The sequence below is a fragment of the Megascapheus bottae genome, chromosome 1 (assembly GCF_031878675.1).
Source record: "Megascapheus bottae isolate mThoBot1 chromosome 1, mThoBot2.hap1, whole genome shotgun sequence".
Classification (NCBI taxonomy): domain Eukaryota; kingdom Metazoa; phylum Chordata; class Mammalia; order Rodentia; family Geomyidae; genus Megascapheus; species Megascapheus bottae.
This window is the reverse complement of record NC_143509.1, coordinates 17,808,084-17,829,648: the sequence shown is the minus strand read 5'-3', so window position 1 is coordinate 17,829,648 and position 21,565 is coordinate 17,808,084. Positions and strand designations below refer to the sequence as shown.

General features: G+C 46.1%; 1 protein-coding gene across 5 annotated transcripts in view; it reads right to left on the bottom strand.

The window, feature by feature from the left end:
• The window catches only part of Schip1 (schwannomin interacting protein 1), a 306,497-nt gene that overhangs the window by 21,046 nt on the left and 263,886 nt on the right, over positions 1–21,565 (bottom strand). For 3 of the 5 annotated variants that reach the window (XM_090338256.1, XM_090338264.1, XM_090338281.1), the window contains one exon: positions 4,292–4,410. In XM_090338256.1, coding sequence (XP_090194382.1) covers positions 4,292–4,410 — 119 coding nt within the window. Of the gene's footprint in view, positions 1–4,287; positions 4,411–16,187; positions 16,541–21,565 lie in introns of those variants that run through there. The other 2 variants (XM_090338272.1, XM_090338289.1) reach the window with 2 other exon arrangements.

Genomic DNA, 21,565 nt, shown 5'->3' with positions numbered 1-21,565 from the left:
CCCCTGAAACATGTCCCTTAAGTAAGAGCCAAGGCACTTCTGCCTCAGTGAAGCATCTCAGGGATTGTAACTCCTTGGAAAATTAAAAACAATTCTAAGGGGTGGAAGGTTTTCCACACTGTTGCTGGCAACCTATGCAGACTGACAAGGATAAAGCAGTGCTGCTTAGTCTCTCTGTGAACTGCAATCCAGACGATTCCATCCATTCCCATCCCAGAATGTGGAGGGGAAAACACGGCAAAGGACAGGATAGAAATAATCTTCCTTATGGCTGGCCAACCATGCAGTCTGTTCTGCGTGTAGCACTGTGGGCCATGCATGTGTTTGCGTCTCAGTGTCTGCAAAGAAGGGAGATGACACACAGACTTGCAAATTCTGCTCTGCTTGAAATTCAGGTGAGATTCAAGGGCTTCTAGGGAGGGGGTGGAGAAAGGCACGGAGTGGGGGGGGTGGTGTGGGAAGAGACAGGGAGGGAGATGTGGGTAGAGGCCTTCTGGAATCTCACTCTGAGGACTGCTTTGCTTTCCAGATGGAGTCTCTATTTATCAAGCGAGCACACAGTTGTATTATGAAGAGGTTTTACAGTGACATTTCCATGAATGTACCCTGCTCTCATTTCTCCTTCCTCCTCGCTTTTTCAAATAGTATTTGGTGGGCTTCATTGTGCTGTATTCACAGATATGTATATACATATATAGTACATAGCATATGTACTATATACTATATTATGCAGTATACAGTATAGTATACACACATAGTACACTATATACATATGTACTATATACCATATAAATATATATTTATATATACATATATATATATTGGAATAGTATCCTCACCCATTGGTCCCCATCTAGATAATCTTTCATATATACACATATGTTTATGTGTGTGTATATATATATATACATATATATATAAAACTGCCACCACCATCATCAAAATCATCATCACCACCATCATCATCTTAAGTCTATACTCTACAAATATCTATGACATTTGGCTTTTTAAACTTGGCTATATCTCACTTAATACAACGAAGTTCAATTCTACCCATTTTCTTGCAAATGAATGACCCAATTTCATTTTTCTTTATGGCTGAGAAATTTTTCCATGGTCCATATGTAGCTATTTATATAGAGTCCTGAACAGATTTAATAAGAAATAAAAAAGCAGACACAATCTCATAACCATTTCAGCAATTGTTAATGAAAACACACAAAGTGAACAGCATGGGAAAATACAGGTAAGTCCTATCAACCTTTATATTAACAGACCATTCCAGCATTATGAGGCCTATTTTGGATCATAGGAAAGATGGCATAGTTCCTGATCCATTTTTTTTGTGCTAGTCCTGGGCTTTAGCTTAGGGCGTGAGCACTGTCCTTGGGCTTTCTCAAGGCCAGAGCTCTACCACTTGAGCCATGGCACCACGTCTGGCTTTTTTCTATGTATGTGGGACTGAGGAATCGAACCTGGGTCTTCGTGCATGCTAGGCAAGCACTTTACCACTAGGCCAAACTCCCAGTCCCTCCTGATCCATTTTTAAGCAGTAGAATGTTAATACTGAGATAAAAATATCACAAGAATATGACAGAATTATGCCAATCATGAATGCAAATGTAGTACTACTAAGAAAGATACTATAAATAAAATTCAAGAGTCTAAAAAAAGGTAATCCCTCTCAACCATATGGATATATAGTAAGTATGCAAGGATGGCTCAGTATTTGAAAATTTATAAATGTAATTCATTAATTCTTTTAACAAGGCAGAGTAATACTAGTAGAATAAAATGATAAAAGTCATCCTGACATAAAGGCATGTGATAGAATTTTTGAAAATGATTAATAGAAGGAAACATTACTCTCATAAAACATAAAATATCATCCTAATTGAGGGAATAGAAAAGCATTCCATTGAATGTAAAAGATGAGCCCAAGAAGCCAGGGGCATGAGCACTATGAATGAATAAGGGAAGCTGCTCCTATCTGTAGATAGTACGAGGGTTTAAAAATCCTAAAGATTATTTGGGAGTGAACAGAGAACTTGATTATAAATTATAGGAGAACTCTGAGAGAAGAAATAAGAAAGGGGCTGGATTTGCAAAGTTAGGTGCTTTTCTGTTCTAGCAGCAAGGAGAGAAACTGTACTAAACATAATTTTTGCTGCTCTTGGTCTTGTGGCTTAAAATTATATGGAGAATTAAAAGGCAAGGTAGTATTTTGTCTTTGTACTATAAGTATTCATTTCCTTTGTGAAGCAAAAAGTAAGGGGAGAGATGTGGCTGCCCACAATACAGCACGGCTTATTTAATACATGACCTGAGTCACTCCTTTCTGTTAAGAGAGGAGGTTATAGTTAATAGTTTGGGAATAGAAATAATAATGAACGAAATAGAACATATTCCCATCAACATGTAACATCTGCAATAGTAGTATGTCAGACAGTGGATAAAAGATTGCCCAGTAAACACAATAAAATGGCTGTCTACAGGGGAAAAGATTATATTTCTAGACTATGTCAGCAGCAATGAGAAGACTTTAAAGAGAATTTAATACCAAGTATTAAAGCTGCTGATGGATGACAGACTTTTTTCCTGGCTGGTGGAAACATAGTGGATAGCCCTGGATCTCGGCTTCACAGAATTTCTAGCACGCAATTACAGGCAGTGCCGAGTTAAGAAAAATTTGATAGAATTAACTATATTAAAATCAAGATCTATGGTTGCTTATAACATCCATAGGAAGAAAGTAAATACCAAGTTATAACCTGGTAGAAAGTATTTGTAATACTAAAAACCAAAACCGAAAAACAAAGAAACTTTGATAAATCACCAGGAGAAACACAAAGAGAAGAATGCAAGGACATAAGACTTCAAGAGACATTTCATAACAGACCACACATCAGAGAATCCTGGCATGACACACAGGTCACATGGACAAAAAGCGTTTGTAAGCCACATTGTGTACAAGCTCAAAAAGGTGCAAACAACCCCATTCCTACCATGAGAAAAGAAAACAAATTAGCGTTTACATTTAGTGCAACAATACAAAGCAGTCAAATACAAGGACTGGCAAAGGAAAACAGAGGCCATTCTACTTTTATGACAAACATCAAGCTTGCCCAAGAACCACCGTGCTCTGTATGATTTAATAAAAGCAATATATTATTTTAAAACTAGGCTAACACTGGTAGCTCACTCCTGTAACCCCTGCCACCCGGGAGGTTGAGATCTGATTCCTGGTTCTCACAGCCAGCCTGGGCAGAAAAGACCATGAGATGTTAATCTTCAATTAACCAGCCAAAAGCCAGAGATGGAGTTGTGGCTCAAGTGGTAGGATGCTTAGCTTTGAGCCCAAAAGGTAAGCAATTCAAGACCCTGACTTTAAGCCCCAGTACTGATACAAAATAATACCATTATTTTAGTCACATAAATACTAGTTATTTGAGTTTAAATATCATGATATCACAAAGAGAGAATGGGAGAGAAGAATACTTGCTTGATAGTCAATAGATGATTATTTAAAATAAAAACGGATAAGATTTTTATTTAGAGAAAGGCAGGTAAATATCAGAAGCAGCAGCCAAGGAGACACACACAGACACCGCATACCACTCACACACTGGTGCAGCCTGTGGAACTGGCAGCATGGACCCTGGCTTACAGAATCTGAGAGTCTGATGGACTCAGAGCCTTCCTTTCAGCAAAATCCTCCATGAGTTGAGAGCACAGTGAAGGCTGAAAACTCTGGCCTGTAGTCCTGTTTGCTAGTTGACCTCATCATCTTACTGTACTTTCTTTGAAATCGAAAGCTATGCAAACGACCAGTAACATGGTAAAATAAATTGCGACGAAGGAGTGGAGATAGCCTGAACTTGTCAAGGAGGATGCCGCAAAGCTCCCTGCAGAGCTGGCGGAGGGGAGGAACAAGCACGAAACCACGCAGTCAGAAACTTCTTGCTAGTACTGGTGTGTGGGGGGACGGCTCAAGGGCAACCTGAACCACACGTACCAAGCACCAGCTTGCTTTGGAGTGGACCTTGTTCCCCTCTCAGTCTGACAAATCAGTATTATGCCTAAAGAAAAGTGACATGGTAAAGTCTGAGCTCAAGCAGCTTCATCGTTTGTGGTGATGAGCCATCAAATAAACCAACAAGGGAGCTCTGAAACCTAAAAATGGTGGCACTGTGGGGACGCAGCCACTCCAGAACTCAAAGAATGGTTCTGTCAGACAGTCGGGTAGCGAATGCACATATGGATCAGAGAACCAACTCTAAGGAACACTCACCGGGAGGAGAGGCTGGGTTTCCCACTTTTGCTACAGCTGGTATAAATTCCTGGGCCGTCATCAAAGAAGCTTCCGAGGGCCAACTTCTGTCTGATAGACTCTCTCTCATTTTTCTGTGCCTAAAATTTCAAGAAAATAAAAAAAAAAAGAAGCAGCTGTAAGTGAGGCAGGCATAGCACAATCACAGACATCTGGCCACATGTGCAGGTTTCTGTGAGCTGCAGATGCCATAGCAAGGTCTGGAACAGAGTCCAGCACAGGACGGATGCCATGCCTGCCTGTATCCCGCTTCCAGCCTGGCCAGGAGCTGCGGCATCTGCTCAGGACTTAGCCTCCTCTTACCAAGCTTAGGATGTAAGGGACCCTGAAACCAATGTCTTTGGTTCCATCTGGTATGTCTCAGGTCCCATCTGCCTCGTATCTTGAAGAAAAATCAGATCAGCATGACAAGCAAAAGGGCTTGGAAAATAAACGATGCTACAGTGATCATTTGGGTAAGTTTATAATACTCAGAGTCCCATTAAAAGCTCTATAAAAACTCACCATGCTGAACTTTTAAACCCTTTAAACAACAGGGGAGAAGATTAGAAATGATTATCTTAGTTAAAAATAAAACAAGTTTCCCCGCCCCTCCAACCCCCCTATGCATTAAGAGCTTCTGGGTGGAGGCTAAGACTAGGGTTTGTGTTTTGTAATATCACAGAGGCGTGGAGAGTCCTGTTTGTGCTCTGAGCAAGGAGGTAGAGAAATGAGGGTAAATGATAGAATGATCCCAGACCTGTGGCTGGGTGGCTGCTGCATTTTTGTCCCTGTGGGAGCCACTTTTGGAGACTGCTGTGTCAGAAAGCAGACCTGTGCCACTGGGGGAAGGACTGCAGGCGAGGGCTGCTCTGTCTTGTATGACAGCTATGCGTCACATGTGGCCATGCGCATTTAAATCCAATCGTTAATTAACTAATTAATTAAAAATTCAGTTCTTCAATCAATCTGGCCTCATTTCAACAGCTCCACAGTCACCGGGACAACACTATCCTGCAGTGTTTAAATAACACACATGCCAGGGTTGGGCGCCAGAGACTCACATCTGCAGTCCCAGCGCTCAGGAAGGAGCGATCAGGGCGGCTGTGGTTCAACGCCAGCCCAGGCGAAAGGGTCTTATGGTGCCATCTCCACTACCCAGCGAGGCATGGTGAGGCATGCTTGTCATCCCAGCTACTAAGGAGGTGTGAACAGGAGGACTGCAGTCCAGGCCAGGGTAGGCAAAACACAAGACCTTATCTCCAAAATAACCAGAGCAAAAAGGCATAGCCCAAGAGGTCGACTGCCTGCCTAAGTGCAAGCACTGAGTTCAAAACCCCAGTCCATCAAATAAATATGGGCTCTCAGGACAGATATCTAGTGTTAGTAAATTCTTTTTTTCTCTGACACTTTAATCATCACAAGCATCAAAACTCCAGGAACACACCTTGAACTTGTGCAATGATGTCTGTCTACACAGAGAGGTCGGTCTGCACATGGACCGGGGATCAGGCCCCCTCCAGTAGCCTGGTGTGTGTCAGTGACAGACTGAGTTCACAGAGAGTTGTACAGATGCCATTCTGATTGCTCTGCTGACCAGGCTGCCACAGCACAGGGCCCTGGTTACAGAGGAAGCCAGGGCACCCTTCAGTTGGCAACTCCAGCTTGGCCGGTGAAGGAATGCCAGCCACAGAGAGGCACGCCTCCACATCTGGTTCCACAGTCCATTTACATTTTAATCCACATCACAGTGGATTAAGATTTTCACTCGGTGTCTTTACCAAATCAGAAAACCGTCAGGCAGAAGCCAAGATTCAAGCAGAGCAGGCTGAGATCTGAGGATCAAGGTTTGAAGCCAGACCAGGCAGACAAATTCAAGAGACTCATGTTTTATTAATCAACAAAAAGCTGAGTAGGGAGGTAATAGGTGTGGCTCAAGGGAGAGAGCGCCAGCCATGAGAGGAAAATAACATAAATGTCACTGGTAATCTCAGCAATTACAGAGAGATTGCGGCTCAACATTTTGATATATTTTCTGTGTGTGTGTGTGTGTGTGTGTGTGTGTGTGTGTGTGTGTGTGTGTATTTAGCGATATTAGGGCTTGAATTCGGGCTCACTCTTTTAGTTTGAGTCTAGTCCTCTACCATGTGAGCCACACCTCCAGCCCAGCTTTCTACTGGTTAATTGGAGATGGAATCTCAGGAACTCCTCCACCCAGGCTAGCTTTAAATCTTGATCCTTCAGAACTTATCCTCTTGAGTAGCTAGGAACACAAGTGTGAGCCACCTGCTGCAGCTTAAGTTTCCGTCCTTCCCTCCCTCCCTCCTTTTCTCTCTAGCTCATGTGTGCATTCTTCTCCATTTTGCAAAGTTGAGATTGTACTCATATTCTTAGAACTTTCCTTACATTACTTCTCATTCTTTCAAGGCACACCACTTTATCTCTGATAGTTTCCCTGAAAAGCTAACCATTTGGTAGTGCTAAATTAAAAATATCATCTTTTCATAAATCCCACATGTCTGATGGCTCCGTGGAGGTGGGTTTCTTGGGAGGGGATCTGTGGACTCAGATTGGTGTGAGCCTTTGTTGGCGTTCTTGCCACATGTCACACTGCTAGCCATGCTAGTTCACAAGCCCACCAGCCAACACAGGAAATTTTCAACACATGGATATTTTCAATTTTATAGGCATAAAGTAGACATCTTGATTTCTATGTCTTTGATTTCTCAGTGCAAGTAAATATTTACATGTCTCTGGTTACTGTTCTGGTTACTTCCTTCTCTCTGAATTACTTACTCCTAGTGTTGTTTCTTTTTACTCCTCCTTTTCTTTCTTTTTAAAACCAAGATCTGAGAGCTAAAAATTATGTATAGTAAAGGTATTTGTTGTTTTGGATTTTTAGCTGGTAAGTGCAGGAGGAAGGCTAGCCTACTGTTAGATGTATTTCTGCTTTTCTGTATTAAGAGAAAGGAGTTCTGGTTAATGGAAGTGGTGGATACCACAAAGGAGACAGAATGTGAGAGGAGTGAGTGATCTGTTTCTCTTGGCTGAGTGATCTAGTTCTCTTAGCTGGCCTTTTCCCTTTGGTTGGCAACCACACCCACCATAGCCAATCAGAGCCAGAGCGATTCCACTGAAGCCAGTCTCCATCTCCAAGGCTCAAATGAACTTTCAGAACAAATGTGTCTCCTGATGCTTCAACTAACTATGATTCAGGTTGTGAGTAAAACAGAGGTTATTCTCTGAAAAGTCCAACAATTGGCCAGGTACTGGAAGCTCACACATGCAATACTAGCTACTGAAGGGGCTGAGATCTGAGGACTGCAGTTCAAAGCCAGCCAAGGCAGGAAAGTCTGTGAGACTCTTATCTCCAATTAACCATCAGAAAACCAGAAGTGGAGCTGTAATAAGAGTGGTAGAGCACTAGCCCATGGGACAATTATATCTGTGAAAGCCCCAGAATCAAAGATGTTATAAGGTGAGGAAAAACTAGACACTGGGAAAAGAGAGGAGCTGACGAAACAATACTGTCTCAATGCACTCATGGCCCATGGAGCTCTATCCACTGCTAAACTGCCTGGGGAAAGACCTTCATAAAAGAAAATTAAAACATCCAAACTTGATGTTGCTGACAGAAAGCTGAAGAGCCTCTAAGGAATACCAGCTCGTCAGTAAGAGACAGAAGAGCCATTAACCAAAGAGAGGGTAAAAATGCTCGTGGAAACGAGTCCTTACTCCTCCCCAGGCAAGTCTGTCCATGTCCATCCCTGAGTTTCCTACTGACAGCCCTCTGCCAGAAAAGATCAGGCTCACAGTGATGATGATGCCACAAAACACTACCCAAGGGACACAAAATGGCTCCTTTCCCAGGGGTCCACCAGCCAACTGCAGCCCTCAGAACGTGGTAAGAAGAGAGAGGCATTTAAGAAAGGAAACACAAACGGAAGTGCTTTGGGAGGGAAGATGCTGATTATCCAATGTGTTTCTACCCCCTCCCACTCCGTCTTCCTTTGTCTTCCTGCATCCCCTCCCTGGTTCTGTCCTCCTGTGTCTGGTCCAGTTCTCCTCACAGGCAGCATCCAAGGCGTCTCTGAAGCAGAGGCCACCCCCGTGCATGGAAAGTTTTAAGTGGAAGATGACTGGGTATTTTCTGCACTCCAAACCTCATTGCACTGACTGTGTCCTTCTCAGGCTCACCCTGTGGGAAATGCCGTCCTCCACACGGACCTGAAGCCACCAGAGCTGTACCAATAGCAACCTCCTCCTCCTCACTCCCACACCATGGTGTCACCACAGAGGAAGCCAGAAGGCTACGAGGAAGGCATCCTCGCCCCCTCTGCCTGGAGAACCTGTGCCTGGTGGATGGGTGCAGGGCAGTGCCAGGGAATAAAAGCAGCTGTAATATTCCGAGCAGGGCTGGATAGGACCCAGGATGGAAGAAAGGTTGATGTCTCCCCATTGCCCTGTTGCTGTCCACGGCTTTCCCAGATGGAGTGTCCCTCCTCCGCAGCTGTTTGCTTCCTCCTCGTCCCTGATCACCATGGGAACGGAAATGGACTTGAAACAAACATATTGGATGTTTCTGTTTTATAATGCTAGACTGCTCCTAGCATCCTCTTTTGCACGGGGACTGGGCTCCTCAGGCCCAGGCTGTTGGTGAGTCACTCAACAGGATGGTGCCCAGAGATACCAGGATCAGAGGAAGGGCCTGGTGCCACAGGTGGGCCTTGCAGAGGCCTCAGGCCTCACTGGCCCTGGACAATTTCTATACTAAGGCATCACTGTGGGCCCTGTGTATGCAGGGCCCCAGGACCCTGGGTTTAACCAAGGGTGGACTGAAAATCTTCAGATGTGTCCTACTCAACACAGACACACAGCCACACTGCCACTGCCAAATAAACATGCAACATACTAATTACATACATAGCTTCCCATTCAAGCAGCGCAGAGACGGCGGAAGTGTAGAGTTCCACGCAAACCCTGAGCCACCTTCCATGGGTACGGAACCCTCCACAGCGTTTGGTGGCCACGCTGAGTCCTAGAACCAGTGTCCCAAAGGATGGCTTTGCTTTCACCAATGGTGGGAAGGGAGATGAGTCGCTGGTGAGTAAGAGCTTCCTAAGGATGGTGGTTGCGTCATCCCTGAAGCCAGTAATCACCGGTCCCAGGCCCAGATGAGGTCAGGATGTGAAGGACTCCAGGTGGGTGCCAACCCCCCCACACCCCATGCATGCACACACAGGCATACACACATGCAAGCACACACCAACACCCACACCCATGCATGCATACACACACACACACACACACACACACACACACACACACACACACACACACAGATGGATTCTGTCACATATTTCTTTTTTGTTCCTTCCAAGGGTAAAAAAATTGAGCTATTATGTACGTTTGTATGTAAAGAATTACAATAACCGAACAATTACATAAAAACATCTAAGAAGGTGAGTGCTGGTGGCTCACACCTGCAATCTTAGCTACTCAGGAGGCTAAGATCTGAAAATTGAGGCTCAGAGTCAGCCAGGGCAGGAAAAGCCTGTGAGATGCTTATCTCTAGTAACTACTCAAAAAAGCCAGAAGTGGTACTATGGCTCAAGAGATAGAGCACTAGCCTTGAGCAAGAATGCAGGGATGGCACCCAGGCTCTGAGTTCAAGCCCCAGGGTTAGCAAAAACAAAACCTCACCCATCTAATAGCTATTTTCAACACTACTGGCTGGCAGTTTGTCCTTTTCATAATTAGCATAAATTATGCACACACATGCACAGTGCACTTGGATCAGATTCAAATCTTGACCACTGGCACATTTCTTCAGGTCAGTGGTTGAACTGGATCATGCATGCCAAGCGCTGGGAGAGGGCTGGGGTGGAAAGAATGGCATGAGTGTCACGTCCCCAGATGCTGCCCCTGTGCTGGTTCAAGCACAACCCCCTTGCTCAGGGCACGGCTCTTCTCTGGAGCCAGATGGATGGCATGAAAAGCAGTCTGGCCTCTCTATCCAGAAAGTAATGATACTTGCATCTCAGCCAGTCCAATGCCTAGCAATACCTGCCAATCTGCCATCATCTCCATTAGTGGTATCCTCTGGGGACGCAGTTGGGGAGCTGAGGTAGTAGTACTAGATTTGAACTTAGGGCTCTGTAATTGCTAGGCCATTCCCCAGGTCTTCATGTTTAAGTTATTTTGACCCTCCCCCCCCACACATACACACCTAGGCTTTCTCTCCCTCCACCCTCCACCTCACCCCAGCCTGGACTACGAGCATTCTGACCTCAGTGTGCCACCATAGCTGGAGGTGACAGACCTGTACCACTACACCCAGGCTTTACTATTGAGATGGTTCTCTTGAACTTTGTATATGGGCTGGTTTCCAATCTTAATGTCAGCCTTCTGAGTAGCTATGATTAGGGTGTAAGCTATCACTCCCAGCTTCTTTTCCTTCTGTTCGATTGTTATTTCCTACTCAGACACTTACACTAAACACTCCACCCTGGCTTCCTGACACATCCTGAAATTCCAGGACCAGTATCATAAGAGGGCTGGATTCAGAGACCCACGTCCTCGGTGGACGGCCAGAGGCAGGGCTCTGGGGCGCTGAGCAGCTCCACCGGGAATGCTGGGAGGATGGAGACATTTGTTCCCATCTGTGTCACAGAGAGATCCTCCTCACGGTGCTGAATGAAGCCAGCAAGCCAGGGATTGTTGTGAAGCCCCAAATACCAGGATGGGCCAAGCACAGAGGGTCAAAGCTCAGTAGGCCCTGGGAAGGACTGAGCGTGCAGACAGAGAACCTGCAACGCCACTGCAAGGAGACATGCTTTCAGCATTCAATCCTAAAGGCCCGAGGCAGGAAACAAAATGGTTTTCTGGTTTTCTCAGTGGCACCCCTAAACAAACTGCTGGGGGCCTCCCAAGCTCTCCTCTAGTCTCAACTGTCATGCAGCCTTCTTAGTGAGATGGGGCGGTGTGATCCGGCAGCTATTTTTAATAGGTGACATTTTAGAAGCCAGTGAGCTCCTGGCTGCTGGTGGCATTGCTGTCAGGACACAACGGCCCCAAACATTCTCTGTCTGGTTAGGAAAGCACGACAACCGACAGGACGCCAGGGTCCCAACCCATGCCACGGCGGACTCAGCTAGACATAGGCACGGATGGCCATGATGGTGTGGGTGGGAGATCAGAGCCGAGGCCCCAGGGGTGTCTGCAACCATGACACCGATGTCAGCTACCAAAACTCTGACCACCACACTTTCCTTCTCAGCAGAAATGAGTCATACCTATCTTATCAGCTGTTTTCATGATTTAATGGAATATTATATAGAAAGTGCTGGGCACAGTATCTGGCACAGAGGTGCCTTACGTAATGGCAGTTGGTGGTTAAGAGGAAGAGGAAAGGGTGGGAATGGTGGTGTGGAGAGGAGGAAAAAGGAAAAGAAGAAATAAAGAGCCAGCAAGTAAATTCATAGCTGTCAGAGGCTAATGGGGAGGAAGATTTGGGAGTGACTGCTAAAGAGCACGGAGTTTCTTTTGGGGGAGTGACACAATATGCTGGGATTATGTGGCGGTTTATACAAATGCATGAATAAGATACAACCCCATCATAGAGCCCAGGCTGGCCGCCAACCTGCAACCTTCCTTTTTCTGCTTCCGGAGTGCTGGGATTACAGGCATGCAGATCACGGGCGGCTAAGGCATAAACATTAAAATGCTGAGTTCTATGTAGGTGAATTATGTCTTCATTAACAGAAAAATCAGCCACAAGTAAATGCAAAAATGAGAGCGCAGGAGGACTGTGGGGTCTGCTAACAGAGGGAAAGAAGAGGCGGGAGGAGAAGCTGGGAAGGGTGGTGTGATGTGGGAGGGATGTCTGCTTCACACATGTGCAGGTGTGTGTAAAGAGCAAGAATAACCCTAACCATGTGCTTGGTTTTAACTGGGACCCCTTGTTGTCTGAGATCACCCTTCCCCGACCGTGCTGGCTAATGGAGATAGGGTGGCATGATAGGACCAGGAACCCATTGTCAGATGCTTCCACTGGAGATGCACCAGACCCAGCCTTCCCTTTGAACAAAGCATCCTGCTGTAGAGAGTGGGCACAGTTTTCCCCCAGGTGGCTGGGCTTGGGTTCCCATCACAGAACCCGGCTCTGCAGAAGACGGGAGGGTTAACGGAGGTCGGCGGCTGCTTTTCCTGGTAATTGTGTGGGGAGGGCCCAGTGCTTGTCTGTGGTGGCAGCTGGCGTTCTGATTCCTGTTTATTGCAGTTTATCTTGAGCAGTCATTTCCACTCACCTTTTAAAAAAAACATGAGGCGCAGCTGTGGCTGCATTTTAAATATTGTTCCTTCCAGCCTTTTAATTTTTTCTCGGAGTCCTTCTCTAATCTTTCACCGTAATTGGATGCACTCATGGCAGGAGAACTGGCACCCTGTGGCACACAGCCAGGCAGGCAGGCTGGCTGGATCCTGGGGCTGCTCCACTCCCACTGTGCATGCTGGTCCCTCACGTGGGAACAGAAGATCCAAATGGCCTCTCTGGTTGGCTCTGGGACAAAACTGGATCCAGTCTTAGGCTGTGCACCATATTTTATATTAAACATTTCAGCCAGATGCCGGTGGCTCACACCTGTAATCCTAGCTATTCAGGAGGCTTAGATTTGAGGATCATGGTTCAAAGCCAGCCTGGGAAAGTCTGTGAATCTCCAATTAAACACCAGAACACTGGAAGTGGTGCTATGTGAAAAGGGGATAGAAGGCTAGCCTTGAGCTGAATAGCTCAGGCTCAGGGCCCAGGTCCAGAGAGTTCAAGCCCCATGATGGACAAAAATCAGTCAATCGGCCAATTGATCAATCAAGCATTTCTTTTACTCGCTCCATTATTGTCATTCGCATATTTCCAACCCCAGGCAACGTAAGGTACAGACACTGGATGCCCACACTGGCTCACTGGACGGACACTCCCACAGTCTGTCCATATGCAGTGCACCTGCTTATCTGTGTCTCCCCACCTGGACTGGAAACCCTGAGGGAAGATGCAGGGTTTCTGGGATAATGGCCTGGAGTACCCTGCCAGAAGCACGAGGCCCCTTGGAGAATGACAGTGGGGGTGATGAAGGGAGAGCCTGGCTCCTACGCTGAGGGCCGCCTGCATCTTGAACTTGGCTTTCTGGGTAGTTCTTTACTGGAGCATCAGAAGCTTCTCCTAGGACGGCAGGGCAGTCGAGAACTGAGTACCTCCTCCTCCAGGCCCCAGCCCTGCGACCATCTCCCTAAATACTCCCATGCCTCTGTGGTGAGGCAGGTTCACTCTCATGACTGAATAAACCAGAAGTCTTTAATGAAACATATTCCTTACTAGCCGGATCTTCCCCAAGGAAAAGGACGATGCATAATCTTTTCCTTCCTCTGCCCTGGTGGAATCTAATTTTAGTCATTGCAAAGTGACCTTTCCCCTGAAGGCTGTTTGTCTGACTTTTAAACAATCCTGTTAAACAATCCCAACACATGTGTGGTTTTTATTAGAACTGGCTCAGGGAATTCTATCACACCTGGGGATACCAATTTGCCAATTGCTTTTGACCCTCCAACTCCAGGTGAGAAGAGGGTAACACAGGAGATAGAACTTCTATCTGTATTTATAAATGTTTTATTTTGGTATAGTGTGTGTGTGTGTGTGTGTGTGTGTGTGTGTGTGTGTGTATGTACACATATGGAAATTGAGTGTAATTTCGGAATCAAATACATGTACATTAGAAGCATGGGCTCCCATACTATTACTGATGGATCTAGGACTAGACTAGGACTCTTTATTTTTGTGCTGGTGGGTTTCTTTTTGCTTTTCTCAAGGCTAGTATTGTGCCACAGCTCCATTTCTGACTTTTTGGTGGTTAACTGGAGATCCGAGTCTCAGGGACTTTTCTGCCTGGGCTGGCTTCCTCAGATTTTGGCCTCCTGAGTAGCTGGGATTACAGGCCTGGGCCATGGGGGCCCAACAGGGCTTTGTATAAATGGCATCTAATTTTTTAAAGTATTAGAGGAAAAAGCTTAGTACAGGAAGTGTCTAATTAGGTAAATGGTTTTTGTATGAGGCAACTATTTTCGTCATGTGTTTGTAAAAAGAAGAAGCTTACACCGCCATGTCACTGGAGGCTCCGAATGGCGTAGTAATTCTTAGTCCGCATCATGAATTCTTCCTCACAGCTACCATTATGGATGGAGGGCTGAAAGCACTTATCTAAGAAAGGTGGTTGACAAGGGAACAAACCATCCCAGAACTTTCCAGACATCTAGGAGTTTCACCCAGTGGCTTTTGTTCTAACCTGCTGGGATTCTGGCTTCTCCCTTTGTTAGAGAACGGTTACAAACACAAGTCTGTGTGTGGTTGGTGCTTTAAGGTTCCCTGTGACCTACATTTGGGTGTCTCTGGTCAGCAGTGTCTCAGGTTGCAGGCTTAGCATGACTCAATTATTCCTGATTTCCCCTGAAATCAGGGTTCACTCCACCACAAGCCTCTATCCTGAATAGGTGAGCAGTTGTGATGTAACTTGGTTTGTCTCCCATCATGCCTCAGGATGAGCGGGCTGACACCTTACTGTCTGAAAAATGGGTTGGTGAAGAAAACTGGGGTGACTTCTTTGGTACTGAGAGCAGAGGAAATATGAGCATCGCACAGCTGCTCTGCAGGGCTGGGTCAGCCATCTGACTGGTGGCAGAGGAGCCCGTGCGCCTTTCCCACACCCTCTCCCTGCGGGAGGAACCACCATTTCAGGACTCTGCACCTATCACCCTGACACTCAGTCCCCTCTTGGGGAAATCACAGGTTAGTGTGGGCGCCACTAGGAAGGTACTTTCTGGAGGTAAAACATAAATGAACAGAACTCCAGGAATCACATACAATCACGTTCCTACACGTACATATATATGATATAAATATTTGCATTTGACTCTATTTAAGGTATCTACAGAACTTCCTATAGTTTGCACTGGGGACGAAAGCCAGCTAATGGTGACTGATGAAAGGAAAACTCCAGCACAAGTGTTACTGTTGGAGCACTGGCAGACAGCTGCCTTGGAGGGCAGCGGGGGCCCTCCACCTCTACCCACAGTGAATGAGATTTCCATCTCCACATCACCCTGCTGTGAACCCTGCTTGGCTTTGGGCAAAATAACAGGAGGGGAAGAAGGACAACCTGTGTTTAGTATTCTGGGGACAGGCAAGCCTATACTTGTAGTCTCATCTCCTGGCCTCAGCCATGGAACTAAAGCTATTTTTAGTTAGATCCCTGATTACTAGACAGTTACCACATAAAACCATCCCAAAGTAAGCTCACTTAGTCAAAAGAAAAGGCAGGCAGAGAATTAGCAGATATTTGAAGCAACTTTTTAAAAAATCCCCAAACTTCTTTGTAAAACTTTGCATTTCTTTTCCAATCATTAAACGAGGTCAAACTTTGAGCCCTAGGCTAACCATTCCAGTATTATTTCAGTTGACCTCTCAATATCTGAATAATTTAACAAATTATTTCCATATTCATATATATACATATATATGGCCTGCCACTCAATGAGATGTATTATAGATGTCTTCAGATTCAGAATAACAATTTGTATTGCTGCCATCATATGTTAATTCCCATAAACTAGAAGAAAAAAACCAAAACACAAAGAGCCCATCTAGCTTTATGCCTTAATTCCTTGTATTAGGTTTCCTGACCAAATGATCAGAGGGTGGAATTTGGCTACTCCACAAAGGCATTCCCAGTTAGGAACACACACACACACACACACACACACACACACACACACACACACACACACACACACACAATCCAACTGTTGATAAATAAAAAGTGCCCTCCCTTACCTTTTTATAATTCCCCTCCACATCCAAGGGGGATTCTTGGCCGATGACATCATCCATCCCATCACTGTCACAATTCATTATTTAACTCTGTCAAATTCCAGGTAAGAATTGCCTCCCCTGAATCTTGACCAGCCGCAGAGCCACTTGCCCGGTGGCCTGGTGACTGCTCATGCTGACTGGAGCTCCAGCTCGGTGTCTGTCCTGCTGTGGCGTCCTTGCCCCCTTTGGCCCACAAACACCGCCCTGGGCGGCCTCCCTAGTTTCTGTCTCTGGCACTGGGCAGCTGCCTGCTCTGAGCTGAGTGTAGAGAAGCCAGCCTTCCTACCATCTGCTGTCACCTTCCCCACATTCCACTCCACAGCACCTTTTCTGTTCCCAATAAAGGAGAAGAGAGGCCCGGACTTGAGTCAGCTGACTGAACTTCCAGGCCAGGCAGGCCAGTGTACTGGGGCTCTGCAAAGGAAACCGTCTTATTCTAAACAGGGTGGATTGTGTGGGATAAAAATAGATGTGAAACCTTGCAGCTTCCCAAGATGGGATGAAACCGCAACAGGATCGAAGGGCCGATGGGGAGGACAGATGTTTGCTGTCTCCCTCCTCCTCCCCGCCCCCCTTACCCATATCTGATCCTGTCTTGAAAATATTTGTAAAAGTTTCACCTTGCGGGAGGAGGCCCAGCCTGCAAGGAAATGGATTTCGTACCCTCTGTCCAAGTCCGTGCTTTGTTCTATTAATATAGGCAAGAGAAAAAGATCCATCAACTTTTCTGTAAAATCCAGCCAGTGGTGCTGTGTCACAAAGGCCCCTGTTCTTTTCTGTCACTCCCTTCCCTGTTTTCCCACGCTTTCTGGGCTTGTTTACGGCTTTATGTACAGTGAGAGAAGGGCTGTTGCTGGAGAAAGTTTGCATGCAAGAAGCAGACAGAAGTGCACGCACAGGGGAGTGCGTGCATACACACACACACACACACACACACACACACACACACACACGCATGCACATTCACTGTGGCCATATGGTTAAAAAAAGAAAACCCGCTATTATTTCCAAAAATGTTTGCAGGAAAATAGAGCTACAGAAGCATTCAAAGTCTACGTTGTACCACCGCTCCCTCTCTAGCACGCTTCTATCTCTGCAAACTCACTGCAACACGGGCCAGTATGGATTTTTTTTTTTTTTTGTACCAGTCCTGGTGCTTGAACACAGGGCCTGAGCACTGTCCTTGGGCTTTTTCCTCAAGGCTAGAGCTCTACCACTTGAGGCACAGCAACACTTCAAACTTTTTCTATGTACGTGGTACCAAGAAAAAGAACCCTGGTCTTTGTGCATGCTAGATAAGCACTACCACTAGGCCACACTCCTGGCTCCCCAGTATGGATTCTTGAGCAATTGTTACACTGGGAAGAAGAATTCTAAAATCACAAATGCCACTCAACATAAGCACCTGGCATGCCATGCGAATGTCTGCTCAGAAGTGCACCGTGTGTACTTATCATCTGTCTCCATACCTTCTTCAAAAAAAAATAATCATTTGCAGCATAAGGGTGCCTATCATAGCTTTTGGTAGCGCAACCCTGCTCCAAATCCGAATCCTCTCAGTCCTGCTCACGGCACCCTGCCTCAGCTCCCAGGGGGTGAGCTCCCATTGTTCAGAGGAGACAGGCTACGCCTCATGAGCTGTGGGTTATGCTTATTATTGCTGTTGTGTATTCACTATCTGGAGGTAGTGCCCCTGGGGCTGTGTGCCAATGCTGACTGCCACCCAGTGCTTCCTGGGACAGGAAGATTCCTGCCCCCCACCCCTGCCCAAGGCTGGGGCTTTAGGCTTAATGCAAATGCTGTACTTTGAGGGCCCCGTGTAGCTTATGTCTTGCAGAGGAGATTAGTTGTAATGAGAGAAATATCGTTGTTTTCCATGGCAGGTAAGCACCTGGCATGAGCCTCCAGCCTGCTGAGGGACTGTGGAGTGTCAGGTGCTCTCTCCACATCCTTATCCCCTCAGCAACCTCTGTAGAAGATTATTCTCCGTTGCATTTTATTTTTTTGCTGGTAATAGGGCTTGAACTCAGGACTTGGGTGCTGTCCCTGAGCCTTTTGGTGCTCGAGGCTAGAGGTCCATCACTTAAACTACAGCAACACTTCTGGCTTTTTCTGCCTGGACTGGCTCTGAACCATGATCTTCAGATCTGAGCCTCCTGAATGTATTATTTTATTTTTAGAGAGAGGAAAAGTAGTCCAGCAATAAACATTCGTTATTATTTAGCCAGCTTCTATAAGAACTGAGACAGGGGCTGGAGGCATGGCTCTAGCGGTAGAGTATCAGCCATAAGCAAGAAAGCCAAATGCAAGCATGAGGTCCCACGGGGAAAGATTCTTATTTATTGAATTTTCTCTTGATACTATTCCAATCTGACTCCTGAGTGCTGGATTATAGGTGTGTACGCCATCGTGCCTGTTAATAGCTTGGAGGCTTGTGGCTGGTACCCTACTTCCGAGCGGCACCTCTAGCTCTGTCTAGTACTGATGTTCCCTTCCTGTTGTGGCTGTTTGTTCATGGAGTGAGGGTCCTGCTTCCTGCTCTAGCCCTGCAAGACCCCGATGCACCTGCTTTTGGGCTTCCCATCCTTGCAGGATGGCAGGCTGGCACCACCACACCCTGCTCCCCTCTGATGCCAGGCAGTCTCTTTACCACACTGGCCTGCCGCTGCAGGCCTCCCATCTCAGCCTCTCATGTAGACTGACATGAAGAGGGCACCACTTACCCAGCTCTGGATTAAGAAGGGGTCTGGTGAATTTTCCTATCTGGCTCCAAGCCACCATCTTCCTCTTCTCACCCTCATGCAGGGATTACAGTCATGAGCCACTGGCCTAAGCTTATAGCTTTATGTATCTTATTGAGGCAGGAGCTTTCCGAGGTTTTGTCACTTCACTCATGGTGGCTACTGGCTACTGGTTGTTAAATGGATTAGGATTAACCCAGGTAAGAGATCACAATTCACGAAGTGGCTTAAGAAGCATGAACTGGGGTGCAAAAATCAGTTCAGTCACGGCAGCTTTGCTGCCACTGAGGAAAAGCCATTTTCAAGTCCTAAAGTTTTGCTGTTCTGGCCTCCAGGATCTGCAGGACCCTGGGGCTTTGCCTTAAAGCTTTCCCAAAAGGCTGTCCTGGGGTCAACCAGAGCAGACCTATGTGTTAGCTTTGAAGCGTATACACAGCTGACTGTAGCAGCCAAGTAGAACAAACTGGTGTGTGTGTGTGTGTGTGTGTGTGTGTGTGTGTGTGTGTGTGTGTGTGTGTCTTGACAGATCTGTGGGGCTCTTACCTCCAATTAACTATCAAAACAGGTTGGAAGTGGAGCTGTGGCTCAAGTGGTAGGGAAATAGCCTTAAACAAGAGAGATCAGGGACAGTGCCTAGGCCCTGAGTTCAGACCCCAAGACTGGTTCCAAAAGCAAAAAATCTAAACTCTAGTTCCCCCTTTCCCTCTCTCAGATCAAATTTTAGAAGCACTGCTTTAAAACTTGGGGTGGGAGAGGGGATCAATCATTGTGAGCCATTGTCTTTTTATTTCAGATCAGACTTCTAGGCAGGGTGGCAGAGCTCTGACAGATGAGAGGGAACCCAGTATCACCTTCACACAGTGCACAGAAGGGGCCGCTGGAAGGTTCTGTTGTTGATGTGCAAACAGGGGGATAACAGTTGTGGACATTCACCCTGTAGAGAGGTGCCCCAAGTCCTGCTTGCAGGCTATCCCCTCTTCAAATGAAAATGAGCCCTGTCCAGGCAGAAGACAGGCCCAGCTGCTAATGCTGTCCATCCTTCAGCAAATGTGCTTGTGGCCACTAAGATCCCAAGGCTGGAAGTGCCACTTCCCAATCCCCTGTCTGAAATTCAAGGGCTCTGGTTTCCTGTCAGCCATGTTCTGAATGGTGAGGCCAATTACCCAAGTGAGCTAAGGCTTTTAAATGATCATTATCAGCCACTGACTGAGAAAAGAGGCCACACTGCTGGGAAATCACTGGTCAGAAACCTCAACTTCAACCTGCCCTTCAGCCTCTCCTTGCCCTGCAATCCGTCAGCCCAGCGTTAGGTTTTTAACCACTTGTTCAATCCTTTTTGTTTTTTTTTTTTTTTTTTTTTTTTTTGCTTCTATGAAAATTTCATCTTTTCAATGAAGATATTCTGATACCCAGAAAACCCGTGAACATTTACAAGTCAATTTTACTTGTGTGTGCTGGTCCTGGGGTTTGAATTCAGGACCTGGGCACTGTCCCTGAGTTTTTTTGTTCAAGGCTAGTACTGTACCACTTGAGCCACAGCATCACTTCTGGCTTTTTGGTGGTTAACTGGGAATAAGAGTTGTGCGGCCTGCCTGGGCTGGCTCTGAACCATGATCCTCAGATCTCAGCCTCCTGAGTATCTAGTGTTGCAGGTGTGAGCCTCGGATGAAGACTGGCCCAGGTTTGTTTTGTTTTGCATATTTTTTTAAACTGGGCTTCTCAGTGTACATTAAAACAGTCAAATAATGGGGCGAGAGGCACAGCAGGGCTCAGATGAGCCAGTGTCAATGCTTTCCTGCAGCACCACGAGAAGGCAAAGGGACCAAACCGAACACAAAAAAACAAACATGCAGTGACTGGCAGCCTCTCGGCTGTGGCGGGGCCAGGCCTGCACCCTCCTTCCCGGAACGGCCCTGCCTGCTCTGCACCGCCATCCTCTGAGCCCGGCTTTCCTTTGAAACCAAGCAATTCTGTCCAATTACTTTCCAGCTCAGAGAGCTCAGTGGTTCTGAGGCTGCTGTGAGAGCACAGGGCAGCCCAGTGCTGCCTGCATCAGGGTTTCAATGGTGCCCTCGGTAAAGAGAATATAAATAAGCAATGCAGCCTGGCGAATCTGGGGTGTGGGTGTATCCATGTTGGATTCCAGCTGTTTGTGACTCGGTGATTAGTTAACCAGGATTGTATATACATGTGCATAGGTACACACGTACATAGATCTACATTCAGCTCTTTCCAAAGTGCTTTGGTGCACTGATAATATATCACACAGACGTCTTCATTTCCTTTTCATTTCCCATCCCCACCACCCTTTCTAGGAGAATATTCTACTCGACCTTTCGCTTAAAATGTCTTACCTGCTTGTTTCTTAATAGCACTTTTAGTTCTAAAGGTATTAACATGCTGTATAAGCCCCCGTGTGGTGGTACTTTAAATAGGAAAGATGCACTTCTGCAATTTAAATTTAGATTAGGCCCATAATAAAGCCCTGTTGATTCTTTTCTTTTTGGTCTATTTAGGCACTTCCCATCTATTCCCTTTATGGGAAAAACATATAAATTAAAATTTAGATATCTAGGCTAAAAACAAACATAGATTTTA